Here is a 10,244-nt window from a genome sequence, read left to right on the forward strand (position 1 = left end):
GTCCAGGATGGGGGCCTGGTAGGGTCTTGTGATCACAACCAGAAGACCCAGTTCTCCAAGGCACCCACATTCAGGCTCTCTGTGGGGACAAAATTGTGGCCTTAGGAGAGGTGTGGCTGAGCTTGGGGTGCCAGCGGGCTGCCCCTCGGGGATGTGGTGAACACCGAGGCCCTGGTGGTGGGCTTCACGTGGCAGGGTCTGAGGGGAAGGACTGTCTGGGACCAGAGCTGGCAGGCAGCCCAGGAAGCAGCAGGCCTTTGTCCTCTGGGCTCAGGCCGGGGTGGTCTGGTCCCACCTGTCCTCGAGCTTGATTTCGCCATTGCCAAGCTGACCTGACTTCCCCGGTGTGGGCTGGGTTGGCTGCCAGCCCACAGCTCAGGGCGGGGATACAGGAGTGGGAGGGGAGGGCTGGCTCTTCTGTCAAGTGTTGAGCTTGGAAGATTTCTAGAAAAGTCCAGGTTTGATGTCTCTGACCCTGTGGCCCAGGCCAGGCTCTGCTCCCCCCGTCTTTGCTCAGACCAAATTAAGAGTGGAGGCCCAGGGGTTTTGGGTTCCAAGCTTTTGCCCTCAGCCCTTGCTTGCTGCCCTTCCCAGGGCTGGAGACTGGACACGGCTGTGAGGACCCGAGGGAATGGGCTCTGGGGTGTGGCAGGCTCCCCAGGGCCCACTGTCCTGCAGCTGCCAGGGAGGGTGGGCCTGGCCCCGGGCAGAGGGACTGCAGATGGACCCCTGAGTGGGAACGGTACTCTCCAGGCAGCCGTGGTGCCTCTGGCTTCTGTCTCAGCTTCTCTAACCTCCAAGGGGCCAAGAGGCCTGTTTGCAGAGGAAGGGAAAGGAGGGCAGCAGGTGTATGTGGCGGAGCCCCGTCCTGTCCCCTGTGGACTGGCCCTGGCCTGCTCACCGGCCACTAGCGTTGGGATTCCGGAGGGGCAGCTCTGCTGAGGGCAAACGCGGCCGTCTTCTCCCTCCTCTACCAGGAGGCAGTTCCCGCCCTCCCCGTCGGCCCCGAAGATCCCCTCCTGGCAGATCCCCGTCAAGTCGCCCTCGCCCTCCAGCCCCGCGGCGGTGAACCACCATAGCAGCAGCGACATCTCACCCGTCAGCAACGAGTCCACGTCGTCCTCGCCCGTGAAGGAGGGCCACAGCCCCGAGGGCTCCACGGCCACGTACCACCTGCTGGGGCCCCAGGAGGAGGGCGAGGGGGTGGTGGACGTCAAGGGCCAGGTGAGGATGGAGGTGCAGGGCGAGGAGGAGAAGAGGGAGGACGAGGAAGACGAGGAGGACGAGGACGTGAGCCGCGTGGACGAGGAGGACTGCCTGGGGGTGCAGAGGGAGGACCGCCGGGGTGGGGACGGGCAGATCAATGAGCAGGTGGAGAAGCTGCGGCGGCCGGAGGGTGCCAGCAACGAGAGCGAGCGGGACTAGGCGGCCTGGGGGGCGGGGCCCGGAGCGAGGGGGGGGCGGGGGGCCAGGGGGCAGGGCGGGTCTTCAGCCGGGCGGGGCCCGGGCAACTGAGGGCGGAGCCTGGCTACCCAGCCCAGGACAGACAGGCCTCTGACCTTGATCTCATTCAGATCGAGGGCTCCGAACTCTGGGCTCAAGCCCCTCAGCCCCCTCCCAGACAGACGTCTGGTCCAGGGGCGTCAGCTGAGCGTCTTAGCCAACCTAACACCGTGCATGACAAGAGGTAGTTTTATTACCTGACTCCTGATCCTCGCAGAGGGGGAGCCTGGGGACCCGGCGTCTGCCGGCCCCTCCCTCTGCCCCGGCCCCCTCTCTGCTTCTCACCAGTGGCCACGGGGGCCACACCGTCGTGATTCCAAAAGCGACGGGCCCTGCGCTTCCCTCCGGGCGAGGGTCCCGCCGGTCCCCCAGCGAGGCCCTGCCCGGACAATGCCGCCCGTGTGTGCTTGTCGCAGCCCCAGCCCGGTCGCCCGCCACACGTGACAGCGCACTGCTCCCGACCGCTGGCTTGCCGCATGGTGGCTCCGCTACCGCTCTGGGGAGATGTCCCACCCCACCAGGAGCCAGGCCTGGGGCCCTCCTGTCTGTCCCCCGCCCCGCCCCCAAACGTGTTCTTTTGTGTGATCAGGTATAGGTGTCAGAATATAAGATCCGACTGTATATAATTGTAATAAATACGAGCTGCCACTATTTAATTCCTGCCTGTGGCTCCCTGTCTGCTCAGGCACCCCAGGCCTGGGGGTGGGTCTCGGCCAAGGCCGCACCAGGTGCGTCCCAGGGAGGGGACGTGGGGGCAGGCTCAGGTAGCCCTGTGGTGGGCCTGCCTCCCTCGTCCAGTCTCCCCCACCAGGCAGGTGTCGCCACTGCTCACCCACAGTTGGAGGATGTCGTCCTGGGTCCGGAGCGGCTGCTGCAGGGCGACATTCCGCCCCAGGAGGAGAAGGGACCTCACGTTACTGTATATAGACCTGGTGTAGAGTGTGATGAGCTCGCCTTCCTTAAATGGATGCGTGTGCTCCCAGGAGAGAGTGTCTCGTTCCCTCTTCCTCCCCCGTCTCCACTCCCTCTCACCCTCCCTGTCTCCCTTTAACCTTCACACAGCCTTTAGCTAAACCCAGGAAAACAGCACAAGATGCTCCTTCCGGGGAGCACCCGGGGCTGTGGCCGTTGGTGCAGGGGTCAGAAGGCCTGGTCCCACCCTGGGCCTCGTGTAGACACAGGCTTTGGAGACAAAGTGCAGGGACCGTGGAGGTGGAGCTGCAGCGGGTATGTACCCTCTGGGGAGTCGGGGGGGCCGAGGCCTCCTGACCCACTGCCGGCCTCCCACCCACCCAGCTCTGGGGAGGGAGGAAGCCACAGGCCGAGGGTGAGACACTTGGCAGGTGGGTGTTTTGTCTCAGAAAACATTTCCACTCTCACCCAGGCCCCTTTTTCGGCTCCTGCAGCGAGCTCCTTCCTGACTCTCCAGCGGGGGCCCTCACCCTGCCCGTCTTGAGTGTCCAGCCCACTCCCTGGTTTCGCAGGTTCGGTCTTTGATGCTCATCACCTCACATGGTGTTCCAGCTTGTGCGGCCCAGGGACCCCCTTCTGAGTCACCTCTGCCTCTTGCCACCCAAACAGAAGCCAGGGTTCTCCATCCGCAGGGCCCCCCACCTCATCTGGATACATGACCCAGTTTTCTGAGTCACGCAGGCAGACCTGAGATGACAAGCAGAGAGGGGCTGCCCGCTGGGTCGGAAACACCCCTCGGCCTTGGGGGCTAGAGACGGGGTTCCCCTGTGACCTCCCCGGGGAATGGAAGCCTGTGTCCTGCGTGAGCCATCTCGAGGGCTCCCCCTCTGCTTCGTGACATTTCTCATGGCCTCTCACTTTGCAGAGGTCTCTCCTGCAGTGGGACCAGGCAGGGGGTCAGAGGGCAGACAGCCTGGGACAGAGACGCAGCCAGAGCTGCTGGCGTGGGGGCCGCAGGGCATCGTGGGGCACATCTTCCCCAAACTGGGGGGTCAGGGGTCTCTCAGGTCTCCAAACTCACTGTGGGAGAAAGGGACGGAAACCTGGGCCTGGGGGACCTTTGCCCTGTGGGTCTCGAGCAACGATTTCAGCTTTTGAGGACAGAGAATCTGGCGTGATTTCAGGGAGGAAAAAAACCCCTCCCCAAAACTGCGTGAGTGCTGCCTAATAAAGGCAGCTGCTGGACGGAGGGAAAACAGCCCTTTGAAAAAAAAAGCCTTTCATTAGAAAAATAATGCATTTCATCCAAATAAGGTAAAAATATTTGGAATGGGGCAGAAGTGAGCAGCAGGCAGCGCCTGTCAGGCCCTTTCTGGAAGGGAGAAGATTATTAAACTCAATTACAAAGTATTTTTGTAAAGTGTCTTTTAAGAGAGAACTCACCCTGGTGCTCAGAGGCTGCAGGATGGCCCTCTGGCCCCTGAGGTCTCACCAGCTGCCCCAGGTGTTTGTGGGCTCTGCCTTGGGCAGGGTCCTCCCTTGGGTAGCCCCCCTCTCCCCTGCTCCTTGCGATGCCCCCAGAACAGGCAAGGCAGCCACTTCTGCCCTGTCTGCCCTGGCCAGTCAGCTTCCTTCCGCGAGGGCTGAGCCGTCGTCGGTGTCCTGGGACACCCTGGCGGGGAAGAGAAGCGTTCTGAGCGAGGGGAGAGGGAGAAGGATGCCGAGCTTTGTAAAATGTTCTCTTTTTCGTACTGTGGAGGTTCATGTCAGGTGTTCAAACAGTCCAGCCGGTATCGAAGGACTGGAGGGGGCAGAACCCCTCTTGGGTCTCTCCACTTGGTTTCACAGGTGTGTGGTTGTAGTCTGTCTCTCTTTGTCTTTTTTAATAAAAACGGGAAGTTGCTCTTCAGTGTTGTGTGGCTTGCTTGTCTCCCTGAAAGTAAAGCGTGTGTCTCCATGAGGCACACCTCAGTTGGGAGGAGAGGGCTTCTCTGGAAGGCGTCTCTCCCGGGACCCAGCCAGGACTTAGGTGCTGCTTCTTGGGCTTCGGCCTAGAACCTGCCTCTCCTCTGGTGAGCCCTGCCTCAGACCCAGCCCTGCCCCAGACCAAGACCCAGGCTCTGCCCACAGAGGACGAAGGGCAGCAGACGGGACTGGCCTGACACCTGATCCTCAGGAGTGTACTTAACCCTTAGTGTTTCTTCACCTGTTTGTTTACAGTTGTTTCTGCCAAGGCACCCAAAGAAGAGGGTCGCCGTCTCCAGATAGCAGGCAGGAAGGCGCCAGGGAGACTCTGAAGGTGGCGGTGGCTCCAGCCTCAGGTGAACCACTCACCTGGGTGTAGACCCAGTCCTGACCGACCCCTCCCTGCCCCGGACACCTCTCTGGCCCCTGCTTCTTCATCCTACACAGGTGTGTCCCATCCTGGGATCGGTCACCCCCTGCTAAGGTCAGACATCTCCAGGGTGCCTGAGGTGATGGTGTGTGACCACCACCTTCTCCCCCGAGAGCTGGCCCAGCCCCTCCCCACGCCACACCCTCCCTCTGGTTCCTAATCCAGAAGTGGAGTTTAAATCTCAAGCCGGGTTGTGCTTTTCCCTGAGTGGTGAACAAACCTGACCAGTTTAATTTCGTCCAGCACCTTAAAGCTCTTGCTGTCGTAGCAGAGGAGGTGAGATTTTATCATTTCATAAGGAGGCTGCCGGAAGCCTTCCCTGGCCTGACACGTCTGGGAGGACCTTCTTCATAATGAGGAGGCCATGTTTAAAACTCATCTTGGAAACTCGGGTGCCCAGCACCCCCTTCCTAGCCCAGTAGGTCGGGGAGGCTGTTTCCAGGTCATTAGTTCCAGGGTGCCCTGTAGACTCAGTGTACAGCAGCCAGGCATCAGGGAGGCTCTCTGGGCAGGGCTGAGGGGCTGGGGGTCTTCTGTGGGGGAAAAAGCCTTGGACTTTCTGAGGCCCCAGTGTTTACCCCAAGTGGTGTGGGTGAGGGGCTCACAGGAGAAGCCACTGGGTCCGGGCCTGTGCTGACTGTGTGCCCTTGGGAGGTGCGCCCCTGGGAGGTACATCCTGTCCACCCCTCCTGCAAGAATGGCACAGGCCCGGCCCCTGTTCATTCCCCAGGGAGCCAGCTGGTCCGAGGGGACCTGCTTCCTAGAGGCCTTCCTGGGGGCAACAGCACTTCACTACCCCTGTGCCCTGGCCGGGACCAAGGCTCCCCAAGGGGCCAAAGCCACTTCTCATGAAGGCAAATGGGACAACAGGCTGTCTTGGCCTGGGGTCCAGGTGGGCTGAGGCCCAGTTGCCCATGAATGCTGAGGCCCGACTCCATGGGTGACTCAGCCACTGGTAGCACCCAAGCAGGGCCAGGTCTGTGGGAGGTGGCAGGCCACTGAGCGCAGCATGAGCCTGTGCAGCTGGTTCTGGCTCTTTCCAAGAGGTTACAAAACTCTTGAATTTGCCCCAGTTTTGGTGTAGGAGCATCACACTACCACAGCTAATTAAACCCCAGAATGAAAACATGTTTTACTGCAATTCCTACTGAGTCCAACAAGCCATAGGGAGTACTGCGGGACCCAGGCCACCCTGCACCCTAAAGCAGGGCACTGACTCCACCCCCCCACGCCTCCCCACTGCAGGCCCCTCCCTCCTGGGGGCGGGTCACTCGGTCTCAGGGGGTGGTGCCTGGGGCTCAGGGCTGTGGGCTGACCTGGGTGCAGCTTTCCTCCTGTGTCCCATGTCCCAGTCTCCCTGATATCTTCTGAGGGGTGCCCTGAGGCCCAGCCCACCCTTCCCTGGGTCCTGTCTTGTCCTGAGTGGAGCTTAAAAGCTAGTCCTGCCTTCAGCTAGGCTGAGCCTCCTCTTTACACGTTTGGGTCTCCCAAAGTCCATTCGGCCCCAGGAGACCTGGGGGCAGCTGCAGAGGGGGCAGTTTTTGGGGTCTATCCCGAGTCCTATCCTTCCCGCCACCCTCAACCTGGAGTTGGAGCCTCTGTGGGCCCTGCCCCCGCGGCAGTGCCCAAATGGAGCCCTGTGGTTGCAGCACCCACCCACCCGACTGAGGGCTGAGGTCGGAGCCTGGCTCCCTGCCTCCCCTCAGGCCCCGCGGGAGGGCTGCTCGGCCCACCAGGGCCTGTGAAGCTCCAGTAATGGTTTTAATTTGTTGAACTTGTGTTTTAGCCCATAAATTAGTCACTGTTTTATTTAACAGAATCGAGATATCCACAAACAATAGGCGAGTTCCAACTTGAACATTTTAATAAGACAGAAAAAAGTATATATTTTCGCGTCTGTTATAAACATATTTATGTAAATAGCCTGTGGGCTGCGTTCCAGGAGGAAAGAAGGGAAGGGCCCTCTGTGCTGGGGCTGGGTTAGAGAAGAGGCTTTCACAGTGGAAGAGTGACCGTGGTGAGTGGGGCCCTGGGAGCGGTGCAGCCCCTCACCCGTGCCCCCTGCGGTCCCCCTTGCCCACGGCCCCTGCGGTCCTGGGTGGGGAGGTGACACCTGGCTGAGGTGTCACCTTCCAACCCCTCTGTCTCTCCCCAGAAAAGGGGCGACCTCCTTGCAAGGATGTGACATCGAGTGAGAGGCTCCACCTTTGAAGGCGGAGGAGCCCGGAGGCCCAGCACATGTCACATCTCCTCCCCCAGGCCCTGAACGCCTGGCCACCTGGAAGGAGGTGAACTCAGGGCAAGGCTGGCAAGATGGTGCAGAGGAGGAGGTTTATTGAGACGCAAGCCACCACCTACAAGTGTCCGGGCTAAGGAGGAGGCCTGCTCTGGGCGGGGCCTGACTGGAGTGCTCGCGCCACCCATGCTTCTGAGGGAGCCCCAGCCATGGTGCCACCAGAGCTGGCAACTCGGGCCTGGGGCTGGTGGCTACAGACTCAGGCATCAGCCCCCTCCGGCTCTGCCCCCGTGTGCTCCTGGCAGGAGCCGAGCCAGCATCCGGATCGGATCCGGGTACGCGCTGTTCCCAGCCCGGGCAGGTCCCTGCAGGAAGGAGGAAGGAGCAGAGGGAGGAGGCAGAGGGAGGACCCTGCCAAGCGCCTGCCCAGTAGCTGGCTGCTTGGAGAGAGGGATGGCCAGGGTGGGGTCTGGGAGCCCCTGGTGCCATGCTGGAGGCCTGAGGCGTCTAGGCCAGGTAGCTTCTGAGCCTCCATGGGGCCTTCAGGCAGGGCTGGGCCCAAGCCCCCCACTGTCTGTTTCCAGCCACCCGGGAGCACTTGGCCCCATCCCAGAGGTGAAACTGGGCTGCCCCCTTCCCTGCCAGCGTTGAAGGGTGACAGACACCCTCCTCCTCTCCCTGCCTTGGCACAGGGAGCCCGGGCCTCCATGGAGGCTGTGCCGCCCTGCACAGCTGGGTCACTGCCAGCGGCTTGGGGCCGATTTCAAAAATAAAAGATAACTTGATTTTTTTTTCCAGTTTTTATTGAGTGAAAATGTCAAACCTTGCATCAGTCATGCAAAAAAAAAAAATCAAATAAATAAAACACATATATTAAATTTCTAATAGCACTAAATTCAAGTGGAAAAATATTCAGTTCTTAATAACCAGGTGCCGAGGAGACCAGATTCAAGTAATCAGAGCACACGCTGTTCAGTTCGGTTTTCACGTTCTGCATTTTCGTCTCAAAACCTCTCTATATATCTCTATATATCTATATATGTATATACATATAGATATATACACACACATATGTGCATACATATTATTTTATATTTATATATATACACATACATAGTTATAAAACATTAAAAAGAGCATTGGTGGATCAAGCATTGTTTTCCCCACAGAAAGAAAATAAAACAAAAATTACACATTAAAATTCAAAATGAGCTAGCAATGGCTTATAGTCCTAGTGTGCAATATGAAGGTTACAAAAGGCTAGACTTCGCACTGTCGGCATCTTCTTTTTTCTTTCTTTTTTTTTTTTTTTTGATTTTGCTACATTGAAAAAAATTTTTTTTTTCCTTTACAAAACTCCATCCACAGACTCCACGGTTCTGTGGCCGGGCACAAAGTCTGGGCGAATGCTCAGCAGCAGCACATGGTGCCCACAGAATTCAGGAGGCTCTGGTAGGGGCTGTTCTAGAAAACCACTTGTTTCCTGTTGAATCAGGTACATCCGGCTCACCACTCCCTCCTGCGCTCTCTCCAGTTCAGATGGTCCTGGCTTTCTGGCTGTGGGCAGCCAGGAGGACAAAAAAAGAAAAAATGGGAAGAAAAGAAAAGAAAAAGGAAACGACTGCCCTGTCAACCTCCAACAGCTGGGTCAGGCTTCCCCTGGAGACCCAGGGGTAGGAGGCGATGGTGACAGCCCCTCCCCCAGGCTGGACCTAGAGCTCTCCCTGTGGCCATGTCACAGGGTCCAACTAAGATGGGGCACGCGGACTGACCTGGAGAGAAGGTGAACAGGAGAGGTGCCCTCGGTCCCTGTCACCATCAGAGCCATCGGCTGGGTGTTTGCCTGGCAGGTGGGGGCCGGCTCTGGGCTAGGTGACCTCATCGTTGAAGGGGGTGGTAATGGAGGACAGGGGTGTATTTTGCAAAGGGAACCAAATCTGGGTGGGTTGAACCGGCAAAGAAGTATCCCAAACAAAATAATAAACTGGAAAAAAAAAAAGCCCTATAAAGCCACACGCATAACCAATAAAAACTCAAATGTTAAATTAACTACAAACTTGTATCAACAATAATCGTCCTTTTTTTCTTGTCTCTACAAAATTCAAGTTAAAAGTTGGAATCACGCAGCTCCCATCAGTGCTAGTGTAAAGACAGACAGCCTCAACCTGGTTAAGGCCTCTAACTAAACGCTAAACAAAACCCCACGTGAGCAATTGCACTCGGGTCTCCAACCTCAGGGCTGGTCCGGAGGCGGTCTGTGCTCTGGGCACCCGCCTGCTTTTTTTTATTTTGTTCTGTGTAGAATAATAAACCTTTACAGGAAAAATACTGTACAACTTCCTCGAATTTTTTTCCATGTTGACTATTAAAGCCCCAAACAGTCGCATCCTTCCTGTTTTTACCACCTGGGTGGCGGAGACCCCCTGAGGGCCCAGCACCCCAGCACCGGCTGGCAGGCAGCGGGTAGGCCGAGGCGCGCCCTTCCCAGGCCCCGCGCTGGGGGCCGAGTGCCCCGGAGCCCTCAGCTCGGCCAGTTCCAGGAGGTTCCCTCCGCGGTCCCTGTAGTGTCTCCCGCCGGCCGCCTCCTGCCCCGCCCTCCCCCGGGGCCAGGAGGGAGGGTCTTAGCTGCACGAATGGGAGGCCCTGCAGATGCTACAGGTGCCCACCCGCCTCCGGGGGTACGGGGCAGGGGTCACAGTGACCCCCGGCGCCCGTCCCAGCCCTGAGCAATGAGGAATCCCAGCGGCGCGGCGTGGGGTGGGGGGCGGCAGGGTCAGCGCCCGCCTCCCCCTCCGGGGCCCCTGTCCCACCCCGGACAAGAGCACCTTCTGTTTCCCTGAAGAAGATCCCCGGACCGCGGCGGAGGAGGGTCCCGCCCGGGCAGCTTCAGTCCAGCCGGCCGCCGAGCTGCCGCGCGGGCGTGCGGGCGCGGGGGCGGCCCCGAAGCACCAGAGGGAGGCCCCCCGCCTCTGTCCTGAGACGGACTCGGGGTCCGGAAGCACCGGCGGGGCGCACGGGCCCACCCGGGCCGCAGCGCCTCCCGACACCGGGACGCGGCCGACACCTAGCTCTGGACAAGGGAAGCTTTACAGATAAATACCGTTTCTTACAAAATTAATAATAATAATAATAATAGCCTTGTCCCACCAGGTCCCGAGGGCGCCGCGCGCGCCCGGCCCCCCGACGCGCCACCCGCCG

General features: G+C 59.3%; 1 protein-coding gene across 2 annotated transcripts in view; it reads left to right on the forward strand.

The window, feature by feature from the left end:
* PEX14 (peroxisomal biogenesis factor 14) overlaps window positions 1-4,324 on the forward strand; it is a 143,031-nt gene extending 138,707 nt beyond the window's left edge. For both annotated transcript variants that reach the window (XM_040263407.1, XM_040263408.1), the window contains exon 9: window positions 978-4,324. In XM_040263407.1, the coding sequence (XP_040119341.1) occupies window positions 978-1,425 (448 nt within the window). In that variant the 3' untranslated portion in view covers window positions 1,426-4,324. The remainder of the gene's footprint in view (window positions 1-977) is intronic.
* Window positions 4,325-10,244: the final 5,920 nt, after the last annotated feature.

Source organism: Oryx dammah, unplaced genomic scaffold (assembly GCF_014754425.2).
Source record: "Oryx dammah isolate SB20612 unplaced genomic scaffold, SCBI_Odam_1.1 HiC_scaffold_21, whole genome shotgun sequence".
Lineage (NCBI taxonomy): Eukaryota > Metazoa > Chordata > Mammalia > Artiodactyla > Bovidae > Oryx > Oryx dammah.